The sequence below is a fragment of the Sycon ciliatum genome, chromosome 3 (assembly GCF_964019385.1).
Source record: "Sycon ciliatum chromosome 3, ocSycCili1.1, whole genome shotgun sequence".
In the NCBI taxonomy this organism is placed as follows: Eukaryota; Metazoa; Porifera; class Calcarea; order Leucosolenida; family Sycettidae; genus Sycon; species Sycon ciliatum.
This window is the reverse complement of record NC_088645.1, coordinates 19010105-19034846: the sequence shown is the minus strand read 5'-3', so window position 1 is coordinate 19034846 and position 24742 is coordinate 19010105. Positions and strand designations below refer to the sequence as shown.

At 44.8% G+C, this 24742-nt stretch overlaps 2 protein-coding genes and 1 long non-coding RNA gene across 3 annotated transcripts; all 3 read right to left on the bottom strand.

Annotated features, from left to right (window-relative positions):
• Positions 1-1656: 1656 nt before the first annotated feature.
• On the bottom strand, positions 1657-5924 carry LOC135811663 (uncharacterized). The gene is made up of 3 exons (XR_010552680.1): positions 5484-5924; positions 4480-4952; positions 1657-2748 (listed from the first exon to the last, which is right to left on the bottom strand). It is a non-coding gene; the product is annotated as an uncharacterized LOC135811663 (long non-coding RNA).
• Positions 5925-6589: 665 nt separating this feature from the next.
• LOC135812536 (uncharacterized) lies at positions 6590-13031 on the bottom strand. Its single transcript, XM_065325865.1, has 3 exons — positions 12860-13031; positions 10087-10566; positions 6590-9098 (listed from the first exon to the last, which is right to left on the bottom strand). The coding sequence occupies exons 1-3, from the start codon at positions 12906-12908 to the stop codon at positions 7738-7740; spliced, it is 1890 nt and encodes a 629-aa protein (XP_065181937.1). The 5' UTR covers positions 12909-13031; the 3' UTR covers positions 6590-7737.
• A 6208-nt stretch (positions 13032-19239) lies between these two features.
• On the bottom strand, positions 19240-24315 carry LOC135811662 (uncharacterized). The gene is made up of 3 exons (XM_065324897.1): positions 24035-24315; positions 22373-22846; positions 19240-21850 (listed from the first exon to the last, which is right to left on the bottom strand). Exons 1-3 carry the CDS (start codon positions 24075-24077, stop codon positions 20148-20150), a joined length of 2220 nt encoding a protein of 739 aa, XP_065180969.1. The 5' UTR covers positions 24078-24315; the 3' UTR covers positions 19240-20147.
• Positions 24316-24742: the final 427 nt, after the last annotated feature.

Sequence of the window (24742 nt, the reverse complement as noted above, 5' to 3'; positions counted from 1 at the left end):
TAGACTTTTAAATTAAAGAAGAGACTGTTTGTGAGGAGAGGTTAGGTCCAACCAGGGTAATACACTGTACCCTCTTACTCGCGTATCGACTGGTATATGTTCCGTTCTGTTCATTTCCACGACAAATCTCCTGCAAAGTTTTCTTCTTCGCCAATGCTCGGACAGATCGTACGCCTTCGCACTGTAGCCTCTCGTCTCCCTAAACGGATCCAAAGGACGAACACAAAACCCCAGCCTTTGCGGCGGCAACATCTTTCAGGAGGGAAAAACCAGCAACTAACCAGGAATCAACAACAAAACACGTGTAATAACGTTACACAGTGTAATTTCCGGCAGTAGTCTTGGTCCCGTCGCAGCATGTGTGTAGCATTCACGGGAATAGAAAACGGATGAGTCGTTTTATTACTACAGCCTGCACTGGCTACTAGTGCAACGATTTTTCAAAGACAAAGTCCACAAGCACATTCGCCAGAATAGCTGCCCCTGGGCAGCTCTCTCTCTCCCTCTTCCCCCTCTCTCTCTTTCACTCTCTTTCCCTCTCCCTCTCCCACTCTCTCTCCTTCTCTGCCTCTCCTTCTCTCTCTCTCTATCTCTCTCTTTTCTAGCACGTTTTAGTACAATACCCTACAGGAATTGTCGTTATACTAAAGGACATTGCAATACAGTCGAACTACAAAAAGGAAGCAAAAGTAAGGGACAATAACACCTGAAACAACGGCACTGAAATATACAAGTGTGAACTGTAACATTGAAGACGAAAAGAAACAAGAGTCTTTTAATGCATGCAACGAGCAGAGATGTTATTGACAGGCAAGCCGTATTGTCAAAGTAGACAGAGCGGGCGGTTGAGGAAGATAAAAATGGATTAGAAAAAAATCAGTGACTGTAGGTGGAAAATAGGTAGAATTGGGTGGCACGGTGAGGATGAGGAAAAAGAAAACAAAACCACGGTTCGCATCAGATTCAGCCAGATGCCGAGTTTTCCGAATCCGTAGGAATGCCAGCACCCTTCAAGGACGAAGAAACACGGAAAAGGATACTCCACTATAATGTGATAGGGTGGCGGGGGTATGTTTATGTTCATTGGGTGATTAATTTCACTTGGTGCATTTTCGCGAATCGAATTAGAAACGAAGCGTGGAAACAAATAAGTGATTTCGAAAGTCGTCGGCGCTGACAAAATTAACTTTAGTCCTGGTCTGGAAATTATGAAATATTGAAAAACTTGCGAATGTGATCTGGCACCGAAGTAATACTAGATGTACATGCTTCAAGTTTCCGCGCAGCCCTTCTGTGGCACAGCATATATGGCAGAAGGATCAGGAAGCTCAACTGGCACAGTGCTGATACCAACCACCTCATCTCTACTTTCAAGGGTGGATGCGTTGCACAATCCTTCATCGCTCGGGGAGATGGCTGGTTCTGCATAGATGTTAGGATCAGTGTCTGTATCAGGCTGGTCCGCGCCTTGATAGGAGAATGTGTCCTGTGGGTTCATGTAATCGCCCTGGCTGTCCTTCAATACTTTGAATACCCGATATGGCAGAGGCTTTGGGACCTGTGATGGAGACACACATCTTTGAGTGTCTGACCCAGTCGGCGTCGATGTAGATGTGGCTGGAAGGGATAAGCGAGATGACTGCGGGTTGGTGCTGGTAGTGGTGGTGGTGTTGGTATCGCGGCATACTACTGTTGTTGCGTCGCTCAGACCACGGCGTTTTTTGCGCTCCACATCATCTGGATTGATACACTTCTCCTGGTTATGTACGGCGGATTGCGCGGACCTCGATAAGACGCTACGTGATGTTACATCCGTAGCACGACATATGTGGTCGATTGATTGTGTAGTGCGGGGTTGTTCATCACGCTTAGTAGCCGTGCACTCCTCTGCGTTTTCGTAAGGTCTGCGAACATCTGTCGTATCCGCCTTGTGGGGAACTGAGTAGCAGACGGCTGGGGCTTCTTCGGCTTCCTGTCTGGCTGTCTCTATATCCTGGCTTTTAGGTTGTGAATGGACGTCCTCGATTGATTGATCAAACATAGACTGCACGCTGGCGTATGGCTCACCAGCATCTTTCTGCTTCGTTTCCGTGTTGACATAACTCGTTGGCGCAGCACCATCACGGGTAGCATAAGTGTAAGTCTCATTCTCCGCACAACTGGCATAAAGGGCAGCAGCTATATCAGGAGGTGTCTAGGGACGGTTGGTTGGATGGCTGTAACCAGGTCCAACGGCCGAGTACAGACCCAGATCCGTCAGTTCTGCCGTAGGTCCCTGGGCAACGCCGTCAGGACCGTTGTGATTCTCGTAAAACTGATTTATCGGGTCTGGCCTATTTTGCGGGACTGTCGATTTACGAATAGCGATGATCCACGGTTGACTACTCTCTGAAAGAAAGGTTCCTGACCGAACTAGTACCAGCAGAATAAAAACGCTCAGGAGAACAGAAAGTACAACCAAAGGAATTACAACGGTGGTAACCAAACTAAATCCGCCTGGCTCATCTTCAAGCTGTTCCACTAGGGTGGTTGCGGGAGTCGATGTCTTCACCTGAGTAACATAGGTGTCCACGGTGCTAGTTGACCCCACTATTGCAGTGTTCGTAACTGGAGTTTGGACTGAAGAGGCAGTTGTAACTGGAGCTGTTAGTGTAGAGGCAGTCGGCTTCTGTGTGGAACGGGTAGAAGATTGACTTGTGGTTACAGTATGGCTGGGAGCAGTGCTTGTTTCAGCTTGTTTCGGGATTACTGCAGAGAACACACAGCAATGTGGAGAGTGTACTGGTTATCGACTCATAATAAAACTGCAGATATTTTCAGAAACTAGTAATTACGGAAGTTTCATAAGCAATGGGTCAGACAGAGGTTTAAGATGCGGCGACCGCATTCAAGGAAAAAGTTGAAAATATACCAGGTCATACATTACATAACGGAGAGAAAAAATGAATCAATGTACAAGGTCATGTTGTTGATTTATTTTTTATACGTTCGGTTTCTGCCACTAAAGGTCACGGTGACGACGCGAACAGATGTACTGACGAAAAAGGAAGCCAGTGAAAGTGTGTGATAGGCACATCGCAGCTTCTCGCCTGGATAAAAAAGCCACTGTGACTTTCATCGTACACCAGCTAACCAGATCACACCTCACATGATACAATTATATACAACAAATATTCTGTCATTTACATGTACTGTATTTACAGACTAAGAAGGAGAGAGAAGGGCTAAGTTAATGAAGGACAAAAGGACCAAGGAACTACAAGGTACTCTACATTGTCCACTAACACCACCAGTTGCTTCACATTCAGGTCATGCCATAACATTGCACGACACTGCCCAACGTCACTGATGTTCTACATTGTACAACTAACTGCCATTCATTCTAATAAAAGGCGCAAATTAATGAATTCTTCATACAGCCCTGTGAAAGTCTACATTTATTGTTGGCGGAGTGCTTTTTCCGAAAGAAAAAGAAATAGGAGATGGTTCGGAAAGAACGATATTGGGTGTGAGTAGGAAGACTTTTCCCATGTTAATAAGAAATGTTGCACTTTTCGAAAGAATATGTCTGGGAACGAGTAACTACATTATTGGTCGTATTACTATGCCGCAGTTTCGTAACTTTTTTGGTTTTCTGCCTATGCAAACTGTGTTTTTTTTCGCGCGGTGTGTGCTGTACAGTGTTTCGGCCCGTGGTAAACCGTATGTGTGTGTGTGTAAGTGGAAGTCAGAATATGTGGGTGTGTGCGTGTGTGTTTGAATGTTTGTGTGGAGTAAACGCGTACATATACATGTAGTTGTGCGGGCAAGTGTGCCTGTGGTACATGCATGAGAAAGCAAAATTTGAAGAATATACATGTATATATATATAGACGACTCATCTGGTGTGCAAGGATAGACTCGGGAGGAGGGCAAAGGATGAATGTATAGTAAGAAAAGGACCAATGACCTACAAGTTCCGCAACAACGTCTACTAACACCACCAGATAATAAAAAATCAGCTCATGCAATAACATTGCACGACACTGACCGATGGTGCTGACGTTCACGGTTAGTGTCCTGCAATGGGATCGCAACTGGTGGTGTAAGTGGATATTGTTTCGTAACTGGAAATTCATAGGTACTATTCTATGCTAATATATTTAATGAAACAAGGAAACTGGTGGCTCACAAGTTGTGCGTTAGAATCCACCAAATAAAAACCAGATTTGAACAGGCAGACATGCAGAAGGTGGCACCAGACAGAAAAGGAGTAATCGTTGGTGTACTCTAACGCATAACTTGTGCCCTACCATTTTCCTTGTTTCCATTTACATCGAAATAACATATTCCTTGGCTCACCATCTGAGTTCTTAAAATATATAATAATATGTTTATGTTGCGAAACACAGGTTATCAAGCGATGGATAGCCGGGAAATTCGTTGTTACTTACTCTATATGTTGTGAATATACTTCGAAGTACGAATTTAACAGCTTACCCTGGGCAATTATGGCCAATCCTCTTACTGGGTAACTGTTCTCCACTTTGTATATGATACAATTCTCGTCTCTGGCAGAAATGGATATCATCAACTTCCTTCTTTTACTCCCTTTCATGTGTTCGTGGAGCTTCGGGTAGCAGATTGCGTTAAGCTTTCCTGTGCAGTAAACCACATACGCTTTGGCCGTATTGGAAAGTCAAGAGTCTCAAGAAATCTGTTATCACTGCCATAACTCACTGCTACGGAGCATGATCCATAGTACATCAGTGAGATCGCTTTGAATAACAAATAGCACGGTGATGTGAAGGCGAACGTCTTGTTGTAGAGTTTTGCGTTACGCAAACTCAACGTAACTGGTGCCGGGTCAACTTTGGGCCGGATGTAGATCCTATTTTCATAGGTCTGTATATCTCCATCTTCTGGAATGCAGTTTGCCAGCATATCAGCGGAGGATCCAGTACATAGCACACCTGCAGGCGAAAATATGAAATAAATTATATTAAGGACCGAGTCAGAAGCAGAATTGTCAAGGCTCAATTCAACATCTACATTATTCCCCGTTCTCGGAGCACATTCTGTGAGGTTTGGATTGTGATAAGGTAGGTTTAATAATAATAATTTCACGGTTCGCGTGAGACTCGGCCAAAGGCCCAGTTTTCCGCATCCGCAGGAACGCCACCACCCTCTTGGATCAAGGCGCAGATGCAGCTCCTAAACGGTGGGAGGTGAGTAGATCAGACCCACCACAAAGGGGTCAAAGACCGAAATCCCATTCACTGCATCCATGATAACTAAAATTTATTTACTTTCTCTCTGAGCTCCTTTGCTACTTTTTTTTGCCATGAGGATCATATGGCTAGACTTCTGGCTCCGCGATATGGTAGTCTTTTCTTGTCACTGTGGAGTGTAAGGCAAGATAGGAAACTGTGATTTTCCTCCATACGCTCATGTTCATCAAATGGAACTACACGAAGCATCATGTCAATAAGTATGTGACTTACTGATAGCAACTAGCAGGGCGGTGGTGCCAACGAGTGCCCTGGTGATCGATCATCTTCCAATGGATGCCTTCTCTGCTGTCGACCTAAACCCAATCCACAGAATGGATAGAGTGTGCGACACTGACCCGTCGTTATTTAAGTTAATGGTATTGCTCCAGCCTGGTACAGGGAAGCTTATAACTATCAACTGGGCCAGGTAAAATAATAATTTTCACCAGGCAGTAGACCGGCATACTCCAGAAATGAAGAATAAGTCTAAGCAACGATGATCTTCATTTCAACCATCGCAGCTATTCGTATTGTACGAGTACTGATAGTGGTCGTCTTCATGGCAGAAAACACCATCTGCTTACAATCCACGAGGAAGCCACGTTACAGATGAACGCCCGCGTTGCGGCATCATAATTAGCATCATCTTGAGAGAAAAAGCACACTTGTGTGCTTACCAGCCAGTCACTATGGCGAGAATGATATGCACCAATGGGTTCTGACTCACTTTGGGGCACAACTCTCTCGTAATCATACCTGTTTACAGTGTCAATTTCGCGTGATTCGGGAGCCCATTAGTAACGCTATAGTCACATACGGCTGCGTCCAAATACCCTTCACCTTGTGTGTTGCCACTATCGCTGTCTATGTCTCTGTGGATGCCAGTATATGTGGAGCGAGATTTACTGTGGGCTTCAACACAATCTGTTGTTGTTTCACAACGCGTTTGTGGAATTTCAGTTCATGAAAAAGAGGCAGTGAAGTTTTCAACGCAGCTGCTTCCTGTTTGTTGATGGCAATTCTTGCCGATCACCGTAAACTATTACATTTATAATCGTTGGGTAGTAAAATGTTCAATCGATTTTATGTACGGTCGTACACTTATGCAACTTACATTGCAATTTCTAATCAGCGGAGCTAATATTCGGTGCCACATAAAATCGCATAGAACGCTTTCCCTTTTAACAAAGCACACATTGCAGAAACTCAAGCAATCCTTACTTCCTAATTTGAGTAGGTAATGGTTTCGCCCAAATAATGAATTGATGAAGGGTTTCCTTCACCGGGTGCATGTTTGCACTGATCCTCGGGGAGCCCAAGACATATTTCGAGGTGCAAGGAGTGTAAATTGGTCTAGAATGAAAAGGTGCCATGTACCATCCAATGTTACTTCTAAAGCTTTCATCTAAGCAAATATGTTAAAGAATGGAATTAACTTATGACTATTGTCAGGCTGATGAAGTGCATCCTGAGGGAAATGTGAAATTCACGTCGCGAAAAAGACGGACTGCGGAAAAATCACAGGATATTGGAGATAAAGGAAAACTTTGGAGATCTTAATACAACAAGAACGGATACGCATTCTAATAACACATAACTTACACACTGGACGTAAAAACAATCCCAGTTGCAAAAGAGAAAGCAAGCCAAAGAATACGTAATCGGAAAACTATTAAGATATTTGGCCGGTAGTTCTTGCACAACATGGCCTTATGAGAACATAATACATTATTATTATGAATGTGTATGATCATGCGAATAGTTCAGGGTAGTTCGGCACAGAGCTCCCCTTGCATCAGAACGAGATTGCCTGTGCAATACTGGAAATTGCGTTATCGAGCCGAAACACATCGAAAAGACGAAACAGCGTCACATGGATGATGCCATTGCAGGGTTTGACATCACAACGTTCTGAAAAAGCATCGGTTTAAACGTTGCTGAGGGCTATAAAACGATTTGATCTTCATCCACTGTAAAAGCAGAACTGTGATGAACCTTATAATAATAGATAGCAAGAGTGATACACGCGCCTTGAAAGGCGAGAGAGAGAGAGAAAATGGATAGAAGATGGGAAGAGGGAAAAATTGGAAACTAGTAGGGAAGGGGGGAGGAGGAGAATTGTACACTTAGAGGTAGACGGAACAGCAGAAAGTGAGCCGCAGAGACATATAATAATAAGTAGACGAAAAAAAGGGAATATGATCGAGAACACAAAATGCTGAGACCTAGAGTAATGTTAATGGGCCAGGAGAGCCCTTTCGAATATCCTAATAGGCACTGTAAATTTGCGAATTACAAGTGCTTTGTGAAATTCATCATCATGGAAAAAATCGCGGAGTGGCCATCGACGGACCAAAGTGCGAATAAAAGGGAATGTCAACGTTGGCATGGCATTGTGAGATGTGATTCACATTTCCGGCTGTGTTCCTGATGATTAGCAAGGATGGCTGCAGGATCAATAAGGCTGACAAAGGCCTTGCTTGCATTAGGCTGTCTCAGGACTTGTGTCATCCGTCCATGTCTGGAGTGGTGTACTATGGCTCAAAGGTTTGACTGGCTCTGTATAAAAGTTTGGTTCCGCGCCAGTGTCCAGCTGGTCAGCCACGGGACTAGAGATGTTGTCCTGCGGGTTCGTGTAATCGCCCTCGCTTTCCTTCAATACTTTGAATACCCGGTACGGTAGAGGCTTTGGGATCTGAGGTGTTAATGCGCATTTGTGGGCTTCTGATCCAGTTGGCGTTGAAGTGGAATCTAGAAACGAAACGTCTGATGACTGCACGTTGCTAGCGGGATTTGGTTTGGAGCAAATTAATGCAGTTTTGTCACTTCTACCTCGACATTGGTCACTCTCAACGAAATCTGGTTGGATGCTCTTTTCCTGGTGGTCCACATCTGATTGCTCGGCTTTCGATGAAACGCAGACCGATGCATAGTCCGTCTCCTTCTCCACTTGCGCTCGCGATCCAGTGAAGCCATTGTTGGCTGGCTCTTCTTGGCTGGAAGTCGTACTCTGGTCTGTAGTCTTGTAATGGCTGGGAACTCGTGTCCCACCCACCTTGCGAGGGGAAGCGTAGCAGACGGTTTGAGCTGGGCTGGATTCATTTACATCTTCCTGTTCTTTACTAGGTCCATGTTCTTGGTTGTTTTGCGGTTGTGACTGGACACCCTGTTTGTGTAGATCAAACGTTGATGGTACACTCGCGTACAGATCCCCAGCCTTCTTCTGCCTCATTTCTGTGTTGATATAGCTCGTAGGCCTAACGTCGTCACAAGTAGCATATGTGTACATTTCGCTCTCTATAGCACCATCATTTCGTGCAGCAGGCATGTCAGGAGGTGTGGGTACATGGTCCGTAGAATTAACGTGGCTAGGACCATTGGCTGAGTAGTGAACTGTATTGATCATGTTTGGCGTTGGTTGCTGGTTGATTGCGTAGGTACCATCGCGATTCTCGTAAATCCGTTCTCCATGGCATGGTCTGTTCTTTGATTTTCGAACAGAGATGACACAAGGGTGATTGCTTTTCGACAAAAACGCTCCTGACCTAATCAGCAACAGTACAATAGTTATGGACAACAGCAGACCTACCATACTCAATGAAATTACGATGGGAGTGACTAAATTCAAAGGACTTGACCTATCATCAGACTGTCTGGTTTGGACGACTGTTGTCGCGGAATTTGGGTCCTTAGTCACAAACGGGCTCGCTGCATCAGAAGGAATCAAGAACAAAGTGGGCTTGGCTGGAGTTGACAGCGTAGACGAGAGCGTTTCTTGTATTGAATTTTCTGGTCTGGTTGGTGTAGCGTTATTGACAGATGTGGATATTGTAGACGACGCAGAAGCTGCAGAGAGCACAAAGCAATGCAGGGCGCAGAGACCAGAGAGTAATGATCGTCAGGAGATGATTAATCCCAACCATCCCATAGATCAAGCGAAAACAAGACATCTCTCGACAGCCAAACAGCCTTTGGTGGCGAATCCTGAAATAAATTTCAAAAACCATATAATAATTATGGTGAAAAGTAGAAGCACAACATGTTACGAGTTATGACTAACTGTCCACCTACGAAACCAGACCTTATACAGTCAGCGAGTGCGACAAAATGTAAGATCTGGTTACGTTGGTGGACAGTTAGTCATAACTCGTAACATTTTGTGCTTCTCTTTTTTAACCATGATTTAATTGGCTCACCATCGGAGTTGAACAAAATAATAAGTAAAGGAAATACATTTTGGATCAGACTCGGAGAGCCAGGTAATAAACTAACGGATTTTCTTTTAGATAATAGTATGGCACAATGATGGTCAATTGGATGAACCAAGTTTGCGCCCTACACACGTTGCTATCCCAGTTCTCACATCTAGAACTTGAAAGGGCATGACGTGGCAAGAGAACAGGTTTCGTGAATTTACAAAATATACTAAAACCTGACAAAAAACGTAACCTTGTGTGTTTCTTGCTACCCTTATTCAAACCTGCTGAAATCATTATACCACCATCTTGTTGCAGACAGTGGAATAACTGCAGAGAACTAAAAGTAATGCAGATTCGCGTGATAAGGTCAATTCAAAAGGCTGCCTTTATGCGAAGAGAATGGTCGACAAATGCAATATAGGGCCTAGTGCCCACACAAAACAAGAAGAACAGAGAAGACAACAGTTACACTAGTGAGCTAGAATTACAAATTGCACTGAATTGTTTGTTCTCCAAATTTGCTTTCAGTTGCCAATTACACACCACAGTGAAAACATGCTCATACTTTTCTGTGATAAATGTCTCCAACTTCCACCTACCTTATTATATTATTTTTGTGTAACTGTTACACCTACCTCGGGCAATAATGGCCGTGCAGTCTGGGCAAGCGGAATTCGGTAGGAAGTCACAAAGGTTGTTTTGTATTTTGGTCAATGATAGCGACACAGTCCAACCCCGATGGGACTGCATGTGATTGTAGAGAGTAGAAGATGCCGATTCCGATAGTCGCTTAGTGACTGTTATCCAGTCGTTTTTCACTTTTGCAAACTGAAATGTTTGGAGCAACCTGCTAATGTTGCCAATGCCATAGGTGAATGCAACAGAGCAAGACCCAAAATATTGAAGCGAGATCCCTGTCACCATCACAGTGCACGATTCGTTGAATATAAACGTGTGTTCATAACCAGCTCCCGCCCTTATCGGTATGGAAACATTTGGTGGCTTTGTGTACATGTAGAGTGTATTGCCATCGGTTTTGGCTCCTCCATTCCTTGGCACGCAGTTCTCTGATGCATGTCCAGATGAAACCGTGAACAACAACGTTATACATGTACCTGTAGGGAATCACACGAAAAAATATTATTCAGTCTGACTGCTGAAACATAATATCTTTTCAGCGCAAGCCTCTCCAATTTCACCTTTGGTGAGTGGAGAATTACTTTCACTCCACTACGTTAGTAGTTTGAACGTAATAAACGGGTACAATGGACTTGGAAATATACATAAATATAAAGTAACGTCATCTTGCAACATAGAAACAGCCCGCTGTCTGCAGAAAAATTTGGTATGACAGCGTATTACAAGGCGGTGGAACACAGTGTTCGGAAAGAGGATCCCGTACAAAAGCCATTCACGGTTGGTATGGCCCTGGTCTTACGATCATCTGAACCGCATGGGTGCTAGACCCGGTTCCGACTATTATTATACTAGGGGAGTTAATAGGGGGCGTTTTGCCAGTCTGTTTGTTGTTATGCAGGCGCGTTTAGTCTGAATCGATCTTCTTTCTTTAATTTAATACTATTTCGTTTCGATCTGTAAACTTCTGCCCATGACGTCCCTCTCCTGCTCCTTAGCTGACAACAACTACTGTCACTACCATGACACTGTCATGAGCAGGTTCTCTCTGTAGACGAGGTTGGTGATGTTCGGACGCGGCCATGCGTGGGCCTTCACCACTTCGGAGCACGCCAGCCCCACGGAGACTCTATTTTAATTGTAAAATTGAGAAACCGTTCTGCTGCCACTGATAACTGTTGTCAGATGACGAGCTGAGGGAGGGACGCCATGGGAAAGTTTAGACGAGACGACTGAGATCATCTGGCGGGGATTGAATTGCGGCCAATTATTGGTGTTGATAGCCAGTTAGTTGCAGAGGGTCAGTACCGTCGGTCAGTGTCGTGCAATGTTATCGCATAAGCTGATTTTGTAGTAACTAGTGGACATTATAGTATGCGTAACTTGCAGTTTTTTGCCCCATTTTTCTTTACTATTATTACAGTATAAAATATAGAGAAGCAGATCAAATCAGAACAAACGCGACGGTACAACAACAAGAAGACTTGAGCAACTCTCCTTATTAAGCCTATTTCACATTCGACGGGGCGGGACGGGACGCGACGTAAGGATCGACGGGAAGTGATAGGACAGTCTGACGGCGTCCAATGTGAACACCAGGAACGGGAACGCAACCGTACTGCCGTACAGATCGGGAAACGAGGTGAAGAGTTGGATCGATCCAACTTTTCATACCGTAGACGGGGACGCAAGCGTACAAAACGGCTGCATTTTGAGTGTTAACAGGAGACGGCGTAGTGCGCCGACTACTCCCGATTCGTACTTGGAAATTTTCAGAATTTCAAACACCGCGCTTCCCATGATAACTCGCAGAATGCCTAACACGACTTGAGTTGAATTTTAGCAAGATAAGGTCTGATGTCACATATGGTATTTAGGGATAGCTCACGAGCGTGACAGACGAACTGTTATATCAGTTCCTGGAGCTATTATTTGAATGGCACACCTTTCGGAGCTACTTTTTGGTCTTCATGAAAAGCTGTATTGTGAATTTGATTCCGCTTCATTGAAGGAGAAATAATTGAAAAGAAGTCCCGAAAAACAAGAAATTAGGTCCAAAAGTCACTGCGTCACGGACCGTGCCTTATGACTGTCGACGTTCGCTGTTGAGCGACGCAACGACTGCAGCATGTCGTGCGGTACGAAAAGTACAAGATTTTACAGCTCACCCCAGCCTTCCCCACAGGCCCTTACGTCTCGTACCGTCAGCGTACCGTTGAATGTGAACTAGGCTTTAACTCCCCTAGTATAATGAGGGTCAGAACCGGGTCTAGGACCCATACAGTTCAGATGATCGCAAGGCCGGTTCCCTACCAACCGTGGGTGTGTGTACAACGGGACACTGTTTCTGAACACGGTGTTCCACTGCCATGTAATATACTGTAAAACTAAAGTGTGTTTGTACAATACAAAGTTTATCTAACACCATGAAGAAATCTGTATCTTACAGGCGTCCTTAGCCAAACTTCAGGTGCAACGGGTTGTTCGAAAACTTAGAAAAATATTCAAAGTTGGCGAGTAATATAGACAGGCGGAGGGATTTCATGATAAGTCCTGTTTCACCTGGGTGTGCTACACCTTTTATGGGATATGCCACCATCTGATTTTGAAATATCTTCAAAAAACGTTGTCCTCCCTGGTGAAATTTAACTTTTCACTTTTGACACTCGTTTGGTTCTTTGCTGTTTCGCCAACAGCAACGAGCACCGCCGGTAGTACAAGCCCAGTAGCTCAGATACACATATCATATCATATCATAGGACTGTGACTTACATGTGAAAATCAGCAGTGGGCCAGAGAATCCAAATGTTTTGGAAATCATCCTTCGGGAAGACGGTAATGTCCTAGATCACGAAAAATTCTCAAATCCCTTGACTGGTAATAAAGTTATTTTCCGATTCGTGAAGAGATACCAGCAACTAGTGTTCTTGACAAGGACCTTGACAAAGTCATAACGCCCTAAGCTAATGTTCTTGGTTCGAGATGCAGCCTTTCAGGACGTAATAAACCTGCAAACGACGATGTGCATTTGGGCCAACGCGCGCGGCAGAGGGTATAGCAGAATTCACCATATGCTTATTTATTAGGAACCAAGGATTATATAATTAGACTCAATCCCCGGACACCTAGCTCCTTTTACCTTGTAAGGGCTCTCTAGAGACGCGAAGCATGACTACACTACCCAACCCTATTACAATGGGTCATACGTTTAAGCCTGATCGGAGAATCTTCTCGGAAGTCAAATGTGTTTTAACTGCGAGGCAGACAGGAAGTTTAATTAATGAGATCATCAATATTATAAATTTGGTCAGCCATTGAATTTTCCAGTGTCTGCGGACTTCAATAGATCTTAGTATTAGTGTACCGGTAGATAAGAGAGAATACGGGTTGTTCTGTTATTAGGTAGGTTTAGTCCCAAGTAATCCGTGGCTACTTTACGTGTGTGTACCACGTGATACTCGTGACCCACCTACAGACGTTTTCTGATTCACGACATACCGTGTATGGAGGCTCACCCACGTTCCGCCAGAACGTGGGTGAAAAACAGAATGGAGCGCGTTGTGGGAGCTGTGAGGGTGCTCAGCCGAAGTAGTTTCCGAAGCACGAAATCAAATTATTGGATGAGCTTCTTAGGCCCGGGTAGCTTCGTCTTTGACCAGGTTTGGGCCTTTCGCTTCATGCTTTTGTTTGTTCCGTGTGACTGAACAAAACATTGCAACGTGGATGCCCTTCATCCACTTTAGGGCCTGTCCACACTAGGTCATAAAAACGGCGTGCCGTTTCAGAGTACGTGACGTACACGCGGTGCGCTGTCCACACTTCTCTCTGTCACCAGTACCACTACGTGTACCTGTTCATTTTTGTCCGTCGGTGCACTACTGGCAGTATTGCACAAGTGACAATTACAAGGTTTGTAGCGTGGAGACCAAGCAAGTACTCCCTGGCTTGGTCTAGACCTACCCAGCTAGCTACAAAAACGAGTGGCTGCCCAGCGATGGCCATACTGACGCCGAGCTCAAGGAACATCACCCTAAACTCTGCTCCAGGTACGGAACACACTGTCGTGGCAGCGCAGCGTCAATTTCGAGCTCCGATATAGCAACGCTTGATGAACTAGTAGTGGTGGTGACCGCCGTGTATTTCCAGTAAAAGTCCCTGGCGTTGGCCTTCAGGTCGTCAATTTTGTTTATCACAACCGAACAGGGTTCTACTTCCTATCCAAACAGTTTCAAATTCTCGCTCGTCAGTGTATCTCTTTCTCTCTACTACACCTTCCTCTTCACCAGACCCAGAGATTTCTCTGCATATCCAGCCACGACTGTATCAATGTCGCCTCAGAGCCGTAGCTGAAATGGACGTGTGGCATTATGAAAACTCCAAAGCAAAAACAAGCTGCATGCAGCAGCTGAAAACAGCAAGAAAAAAAATGTGATCCGAAAACTCCACCGGTCGACTCTCACCCAACAAACACTGCGAAAACGGCACGTAGATGAGAAAAGTGCTTTGTACGGGGTCGTCGACTCACGTTCCGCGTGAATCCCACGTTTCCCGTTATCGGCCATTTTTCGTCACTCACCTTGGCAACAAGCGTGTTTACGGCGTGTTTACGTGGTTTTCTACCTAGTCTGGACAGGCCCTAAGGCCGCAGCCACACTACGTAAAAATCACAGTACAATTTTTCATGCATATCTCAGTACAAGTCGGTACGCAACCAAACTACACTTTTCGGTCTGCATAGTTGACGTTTTCACGCGACCAGCACGTGACGTTGTCGTACCAAAGCGTGTGCCATGCGCTGGAAAAGACCGGGAAATTCAAAAACAATGCTGATGCTGATGCTATGTACGACGACCAGGTACAAAAACAAAGTGGTACACAGGAGGTGGAGCGCGAAAACGACGAAAACGACAAACGTGACTTTCTACAGGGGTGCGCCAGTTGCTGAAAACCTACAAAGCGCATTTTGCATTACGCACGCGTCGGCATGACGATTTCTACTGTAATGCCGTTTGTACGTGATTTTGTACCTAGTGTGGTTGCAGCCTTACGTGGATCACCCACGTACGCGTTTCCGTTACATGAGAACTAGACCTCCCTAATATGCGATAGCTGTAACTCAAAGTGGGTACATGCATCTTTTTCCTACTACGCTTTTTTATTTTTTATTTTTATACGAAAGTCCACTATGTTCCCGAATATGTGCGGCGCTTGGGAATGAAATGATAAGAAGAACAGTATAGCACCTTGCTTATTGATAGAAGATGTTCCATTATCGGGATTATATACAGACAGGGTTTATGGAACCACACCATCACAGACCTACGGACAGTGGGGTCATACCATATGAATGCACTTACTTGGTTGAAAGTCGGTTGTAATAATTGTGGTTGTATAGTCACAAACTTACACTTACCACCGGCTCCTTGTACAATGCTAATATCCCCGTTCAGCGTTTTGCGTTTCTTACAAGAGTCACGTTGTTGCCAGTTGCTTACTTTTGATGAGAGAGTACTGTGTACGTGTCAACCAGCCTGATCTACTTCGCGACCGGCAATTACTTTGCGCGGTCTAGTCAACCAGCTGCTGTGTTTGTTAAGAACCATGTATTGTGGTGGGTTGAGAAGGTGAGATGATGATGATCGCTCTTTGTTGCCAGAACCAGAGCTTCAACCAGTAACCGCTATAATGGAAACAAGGAGTTACGTGTCTCCAGACTCTGAGGTTCAGAGCTGGATTCACCCACGATGATTGCACTGTCAACGCAAGATCCCATAACATATTTCACGCCACATAGCTCGATGTGCTTCTGATTGATCAGACTTTGAACATTATGTGTCGATGGGGCAGCATCGGTACCACAGTTAAACGTGGGCTTTGCACCACAAAAGCCCTGGGACGCGCAATATTGTCGTAGGGCTGTGAGAGTGTGTCACGTGGCTGTCCCTCTCCCTAAATTCCAGGCTTACAAAATAACGGACATTATTTATGGTCTCAAATCGGAAAACATGTCTTCTGCAAGCTCTGGACGTGACGGATGTGAAGGATCGTTCCTTTGCAGTTGATTTATAGATGACATCCATAAATCAACTGCATTGTTTTGATGTGTCGAAAAATATTCAAAATGCTCACGGTTTTGTGCCCAGTTGTTTTGCGCTTGCCACATGCTATGCTGTAGGTGTTTATAACCGAAAGATCCTGACATGACACTGCCTATTGTTCGCCTACCTTTATCAACTTCATTCCTGCATACTTGTGTTTTGGAGGCCTATTATCAGCATTGGTCGCGTACTTATGTCTTTCACCCCCTTACAGTGGAATTACCTAAGGTACAAGTAGGTTTGGAATCACGCGTATTAGTACTACTGCTGTGATGTGCCTATCTATGAATCCTACAGCGGGTCGGTACCGAGGTGGTATTGGTTGTATTGGTTGTGTGGTCCAGTCTACGTACAAACTGAAGCTGAAAGTGATGAGCGAGACGGCTGAGATCATCTGGCGGGGATTGAATTTCGGCAAATTATTGGTGCTGTTGCAGTCTAAACATGGCCTTGTTACCACTCCGCCTCATACTGCTCAACCTCCTTTTCTTGGTTATCTGCGGTTGATTGCTCGTGAATTTGTGGACGTCTCCTTTCAAGGCGGGTACAACAGGTGTGCGCAGACATTACGCTCCACGGAGCAGTATGCTGAAGTGAAGAATTAGGATCCGCGCCAAAAATTATTATTCATTCCTAGATTTGTCCTATAACATCTTGTTTGGTGACGCGTACTGTCTGCGCACATCTGTCGTATCCGCCTTGCAAGATAGACGTCCAGCAGACGGTTGGAGCTGGGTTGGCTTCGTTCCCAGCCCCCTTGGCATTGATGATTTCTTGCTACTGCATGTCCTGTGATGTTTGATCCACTAATGATGGCACATTGGCATGCGGTTCTCCATTGTCTCGTGAAGTTTGATCCACTAATGACGGTACATTGGCATGCGGCTCTCCATTGTCTTTCTTCTTGTTTTTTTGTTGTCCTTTTCTATGTAACATTGCAAACCAAACGGACAGGCTTGCCAAATATTATAATGGCAATCGAACTGGCACAACATTGCTGATATAGTACAACAATACAATGTGGAAAGTAGCAGCCAGAAAGACAGCTGCCCTACCATAGACCACAAAGCAGAACAGGGGAAGATATAACAGAACTAGGAGAAAAAGGTTGATCAGCCGGCCAACTATTATAGAAGCCTTTGAGGTTTAAACTTGTACCTCAGGCGTACATACCATTCTGGGTAACACCGTCATTTCGTGTGGAAGCTATAAGCAGGTGTGAGTGGAAGGTTGGTTGGGCGTGCTCAGATCCAACTGCCGAGTTCAAGTCTGCATCGTGTTCAGGTCTGCCGTAGATGTCTGGTAAATTTCGTCAGTGTCATTGTGATTCTCGTCATAATGATGTCTTAAGATTTGCATCTCACCGATTTGGCTCCTGTCTATAAAGACGTACACCAACAGCCTTCCAACAACTTGGAAGTTCTTGGAAGGTTCGAATTGTCCAATGGTCTTGCGAGTATCGTCATCGACATGCATGTACATCCGCTAACGTCCTTCACAGCTGAGACGTTCAGTTCGTGCTTGTCTTGGTTTCGCTCACCTTCCCCTCCTAAGTCATAATAATTGTAACTTACTTTGAAGTAGAACATTCCAAGCTGGAAAGCTGATGGAATGCGCATCAAAGACGTCCTTTAGCTGATAGCTATTTTAGTTGCAGAACGTCAGTACCGTCGGTCAGTGTCGTGCTATGTTGTCAAATGAGCTGGTGGTATAACCACTCGTAGTGGATATTATATCGTAACTGCTAGCTCCTTGGTCTATTTTCTTCTCTATAGTAAGAAAGAAGAGTAAAATAATTAATTTGATTGTGTTAGTCTGGCCCTGGCTGCTCCGCAGCGCTACTAAAACTGCCACTGTGTGCCAAACCTTGTACTAGTAGTACACATGCACGTGATTTGCCCGTAATGGCTTGGTTAGCGAGTCTGTTATGCTAGGTGTTACTGTAGCAGCGGGGTTGGCATGGTTCGGGTGGCACAAGATGCATTTCATCAACACCATGTTATGCAGGGAGAGTTTCGAGCAGTGCTACTTGGTCTTGAAAGCAGATACCCTCGCAAGTGTGGGGCTCTTAGTTTTAGCAGAGAAAGGCAGCCGCTGAACCCACCACGTCCTGGATTTGAAGATCTATTGCGGTTCTACATGTGAGCAACAATTCCTGTTTGCAACCCTAATTATTCTCGGGTCTAGTGTTATTGTGCGCTCTGAAAGTACAGAAGATGTACCGTTCCGGTAGTAAATATGTGCCCTATGAGATCCCCAATTGTTTGGCAATGAAAAGAATTCGCAATTTCTCAACAACTGCTTGCATATTATCAGGACCTTATCAAAGCAAGGTAGCTGTTTCTTGCCAGTGCCGGGCCAAGGTGCTGTGCACATTACGCTGGACACTGTGCCAGTCTAAATCATGTATGGGAAGTGCAGTGCTTACGGGACCAAGCTGTTGTGCACACAACGCGGGTATCTGTGACAGTCTATGTAAGTGGAGTACAGCGCTTGTTAATTGAAACACGAATTCGTATCAATTTCAGCTGCAGGTATATTGGGTGATTTCGGGTACTATGGTTATTATGGGTGCAGTCGACTTATCGTATAACGAACTCACACATGACGGGATTCGTTTTATAACGAACCATATTGGATTTCACTGTTTGAAGCCACCAGCAATAGACCCGTTGCACCTTACCGGCTTTGCTTGTGACGAACTATATATTGTAGGATCGCATGCATGTAAACCAAGATTCCTTTTGTAGACATTGACCACATGCCGGGCATGATCTGGTTTTATTTTTTTACCCGTTCGCGTGAGACTCGGCCAAAGGCCCAGTTTTCCGCATCAGCAGGAACGCCACCACCCTCTTGGATGAAGGCGCAGATGCAGCTCCTAAGCGGTGGGAGGTGAGTAGATGAGACCCACTACAAATATTGGTGGTCAAATCTAACTATCCGGCGCAAAGATGTTCCTTGCATCATGGTCGAATGTATCTCCTTCCTCCCCCCCCCCCCCTCCCCACACACGCTCGACCATTCATTCCAATATTTATTCCAATATCCTCATGACTGTACATGTGTGCGTGTCTTGAGAAAAGAATAGGATGTTTGTCAGGAAAGGGGAGAGGCACTTCCAATTTGGAACGCAATAAGCAAGCAAAATAGTAAAATGATTAAATGCCGTGGTGTCAGCAAAGAATTGCATTGTATGAGCAAAAGGGCATAAAATAATGTCAATGTGTCCGTCCCCAATGGAAAGAATGAGCCTCCTACTCTTACACATGCTATGCGTTAATGAATATTATCGTGACATCCTAACATACGTTCCTCTTTGTGGAAGTAGTAAGGTTGATAATCATACATTCTACTAATTGTGATCAAAAAAAATTGTATCGGGTAAGGGCACAAAGTGTACCCATTAAGTTTTGTGTTCTGCTGAGGAAGAAAAGGAAGGTGCGAGTGTACAAATTTGTTAAAAGGCAAGTTTACAATTATTCAAGTTTCGTGGGAGGCTCAGTTTTCTGGCTATTCAGCACAAGCAGGAACCTCATCACCCTATTTAGAAACTCGCTGGAGTTGATGCAGTGAAAAAGGACTTGATAAGAGAAAATTAAGCCTGCTGGAATAGCCAGCCGAACACGTTATACTAATTATTACAGTGCATGTCTTCCGTCGCCAATAATTGAAATGCCTTCTCTCAATTGGTGCGCTTCATAAAGGGGATTGAAGTGAAACGGTGAACAGGACTAGATAACATGCTGACGCCACAATGTCTGCATCGTAGCAGGTCATTGAACATTGAGATTTATTGCAAAGGTTGAAAACGGCAAACAGAATTCATATGTCTTTGCTTATTTTTGGGAGAAAATCCCGTGGCGGGATGCTGAATGATGATCCTTGGATTGTGTAATGTGAAAGGATTTGTGCGATACATTTCGAGATTAGCAGCTTTGCACGGTTTGGCAATAGGTTGCTCAGGTGTGTGTACTGTTCCTGTCAAGGGCAGCATACAAGTGCTCAGCTTCCTTGGAGGCCGAAACCCCGCACATTTGCTCACGTAGGATACTCTGCATGCCGGTCGTATTTTCTTTATCACTGTTTCCCAATTTGGCATCAGAGGGCTCCTTGTACAGATTGTCATCGTGGACGGTCACATTCACATGTGAGGCAGACAACATCACGTCATGTAGATGACTGTACTCACTCATGTCATGGGCATCACCACTGGCACTAGGTCGACCACTAGTGCGGCATGAACTGCGTTGAAGGGCGTTCTTTGGATGGGTATCCTGTGCGTTCTCCGCAACGGTGTCAGTGCAGTTACCCTGTTGGGAGTCGAAAGGATCCGTATAGATATCATCCACCATGCTGCTTTGACGGGAGCTCTTTGCACGCTTATCCTGCGTGCTCTCCATGTGCGGTTCAGCAGAGTCGGCTGGCTTCGCGTCTATAGGATCCTTATAGATTTTGTCTGTGCTTCCCTTTTTGCCATGTTGGCTGGCGACTATAACATCGTGAACAGGACTGTATTTGCGCAAAACTGTTTGCATTTCAATTCCCTGATCATAACCAGCCGTAGGTGCTTCAGAGTTTGAAAAACTACGAGGGATGGTCTTCGGGGCTGACTTGTGTCCTCCGACATGACAAACAGACTGGGATTTCAGTCTTGGCGGTGGACATTTCGGCAGCTCACGAGCAGTTGGCCTGTGGAAGGAGAAACGGTTAAAGTTCGCAGTCGGCTTTGCCAGCTTTCTTGTGTACTCGTGATGTGGACTGATCTCGGCGTAAAGATCGTCAGACGCTGGTTGGGGGCACTCTTCGTTGTCCTCTCTGACAACGGCTGACAGACTTATTGTGCACTCGCAGGGTTCAGTCTGCACTAATCCATCACGTACTTTGGGATTATCATTTTGATGAATTGTAGATTGGCTTAGTGCTGGAGGCTGCATTTGATTCGAGTTAGCGATATGCCCCGACGAGACACGCGATGTCAAAGTTCCTTTACATTGTTCTTTTTTCGTTTCCACTCTGGTTAACACAGCATTATCGTAGGCATGAATCGTACTAGCATCCTTGATCTTGTTTCCTGATGTGGTCTCCTTCTTTCCCTCAGAACATAACTCCTGCACATGTTCGTCATCGTTGTTGCTAGTTTGTAGTTGATCTAATGGTAGCGAGTAATGAACATCGTTTTTGCGTTGATTTGACACCTCAGAAATGTTTGGACCAACGGCCGAATACACCTCTTCGTCCCCGGACTTTGCAGCATCATTGTTAGCATTTTTGTTAGTTTCAACTCGTCGTGGTTCCTGCTCCCCTGTGACCACTGGGTCCAGATTAGAATTCGTTGCAGCTAGGGAATGGAACAGCCTGCGTGTTTCTTGGGTAGAGGTGTTAGATCGCCGCGTGTATATAACGTACAGAGTGAATACTGTTGAAAGCACCGCCAGAAGTGCTGCAAGACAGGCGATAATAGGAACATATGGGTTTTGATGGGTTCGTGATCCTTTGCCTCCAACGAAATTTGGCTCTGTTTGAGCAGAGGGCCGGATAACACGAGAGGTGGCTGTTCCTGTTTGTAGGAAAGATGTTTCAGCAGGTTTACTATGATTTTCCGAAAGTGGTGTTCCATCAGTCCGTTGCGTACTTGTGACTTCTGTTGTAACATGAAGTTGTTCTAAGGAAAGGAGGGTAAGGGCGCAGAGACAGCACGAACACTGTTAAAGACCTTAAGAAAAGACAGTACCTTTCACTACAAATAGTTTATTAAATCACCAATGATCAAGCGGACTGGAAACGATAATGATCCACATGCTATTTCCTATGATGCACTACCAGATCATAGCAGCTCGCACATGATTCATTTGCTGTTATCGTGATAAGAACCAACCTAGATCAAAAGCTCGAGTATGTCACGTATTCACCAGGAAGACAGTGAAGAAGTCCCACAATGAATTGAGAGGAAGCGTATGAGGGAGGGATGGCCAAGTGTTTGAGGTCTTTCGTGCACTAACTCTGCTTGGAATGGTGTTCATCAGGATCGGCTCAGATATGGCCATTACTCCCTGAAGCGCTGTTAGTTGACGAAGATGATGACGGTGAGAGAACGTGAGCAAGAGCAAGAGAGATAGAGATAGAAATAGACATAAATAAAGAAAGTAAAAGGTTTCGAGACTTTCGACATTAAATGTTCACGTACCTTTCGCAATGAGAGCGATGCCCGATCCCGATTTGCTTTTAACTGGATGCACATCGCAAAATGGTCCCGGTGTACTTATGGTCAAAAGCAGTGCTCCTCGGCCATATTTCCGGAAGTGATTTTGAATGACGTTGGCTTGCATGCTGGATATTGTAGCGTTCTGCCGGTCGTAACCCGCACTATCCTTGACGAAGTTAAACAGTCCTACAACCAACACGTTGCTGCTGTCGATAAAAGCCATTTCAACCGTACAACTGCCAGTGAAATGTAACCGCAGCTTCTCAAAGCGAGCATTGCACGTCCGATTAAAATCAAATGAATAATTCAGAAGGTTTGACTGTTTAACTCGATATCCATCGTGATCATCATTTTTTGGGCGTAATACCAACAGTGAACCACCTTCTAGCGTGGCTGTCCCTTTGTTGGGGTGACATCCTGCCGTCCAGTTGGTAGCGGTACAATTGTTCCACAAAACTGTAAGGGTTGAAAATAGCAGAATTGTGTAATTCCGGGTGATTGGTATAATCAAACAAGCTATGAGCCGTTGGTAAGGGTAAACAAAGCATGACAATCGCAAGAGAGATAACCAAAAATTGAATAAAATCCGAGAGCAACCTGTTCCATTCAGCTTAACATAAGCGTGGAAGTTAAGCACAACTTCGTGGGGTAAATGGGCAGGAACGTTCAGCTCAAGGCAACACGAATAACGAGTTACATCAAAGGAGAAGTAAAGGTCTTGTGTAGGACACGGCTAGATTGTCCATTGCTATTTAGAACCAAACTGTCAATTCCAATCTACAATGGTCACGAGTTGGTTTTATTACAGAAGTGAAATAGGATAAAGAATTTGGTGTTTTACGAAATATTATTCACGAAAGTCGAGCACGTTCCTAAAATTCTATTGTCCCGCCGTGTCGTATACCCCTGATCGATACAGTGAGCTTGGGTGTGGACGATTGAATTACCACGGTGGAAACACAAAATCGCATGCCTGCTTAACTCTTTCATCGCTAAGGACGAATATGTATGTCCTTGACAATGATTCTCGTCCATAAAGGGCGTGTATTTACGTCCTCAGTGCACGTCGAGTCCTGAACAGAATTTTCAGAAGATGCGTATCTTCAAACTATCGTAACTCAACAAATTCTTACCCAATCGACACAATTGAAGGATGTAGATCGAAGAGACAACTCTCAGCTTTCGATTTCCCCGAAACGATAGGATAAAGGATCGCTGAGCTCTAGCACGCGACGGTTATACAGTTTCAACCATTTTTTTATCGCCATGCGTGGGCGCTTGATTTACATTTTTCAGCATTTATGCCACTTAGTGCCTTGGCAACTTTACTTCATCTGGAGCAGGTTGTGTGCACAACAAAAGTGAGCTCGATACGAGCAAGGAGAGTGGAATGGCGGGTGAAAGCTGTGTAGCTGGTCTATTACCTTGTGTAGACTGGTGCTTTAGTTCATCATCTTTCCCGTCGCAGCATCTTTCCGGGAAGGTCTAGATGTAGAGAATGGGAGAATGGCTGCCAGAGTTTCGAGCATTTTAGATGCTGTGTTTTCAGTAAAAAATGACGCAGGTGACAGTACCCTGCAGTGGTAAAAGGGTTAATTACATTTCTAATTCGTTATTTGAATTCTTTCACATTTCAGCACTTACTGGCAATCACTGCGACGGCGGTAGTGATCCAAAGACACCACATATTGTCGGCTTCTCCACCTTCGAATGAGCGGATTGTTTGATGACAATTAGGGTCCAGGAAAGTGTCAGGTTTCCCCGCTCAATGAGTGAGTATCAGGAGCAGTCGTTTTTTGATATTGAAATCTAACCAACCAGAAAAACACGTATGATGCTGTCCTTCAACAGTAATCAATATTGATTACTACTTCGCCATTACCAACCACTGACTATGCAACTCCGTTGTTGTATGTTGTGTTGTACGGGCGGAGGACAAAGTCTCGATATGTATTACAACGAGACTGAGCAAAGGCATTGTACTTACATTACTCTTCTTCTGACATTAGCATCTGGAAGAAACACACTGGTTGTGACCGGCTGTGCACCACGATAAGACCATAAACTCCAGATAAGCCAGGTGTTGAGCACTAGTGCTTGGGCAGTAGCTTATCACCTGGCATAGGGTTGTGAAGCGGATATAATGAAATGTGACCGTAGTTGCTGAGGATACTGACGTTAGGATGGAGATTAAAAAACCTTTTGTATGCCATTAACATGTAAATATCCATGGACCTAATTCTTCTTAACCGACGTCGTCAACGTACGGCACCGGAAGAAACTACGTACCATCATTGGTATCACGTACCCACGGCCACAACGAATCTCGAACACAGCGCTGTATGCCAGAAC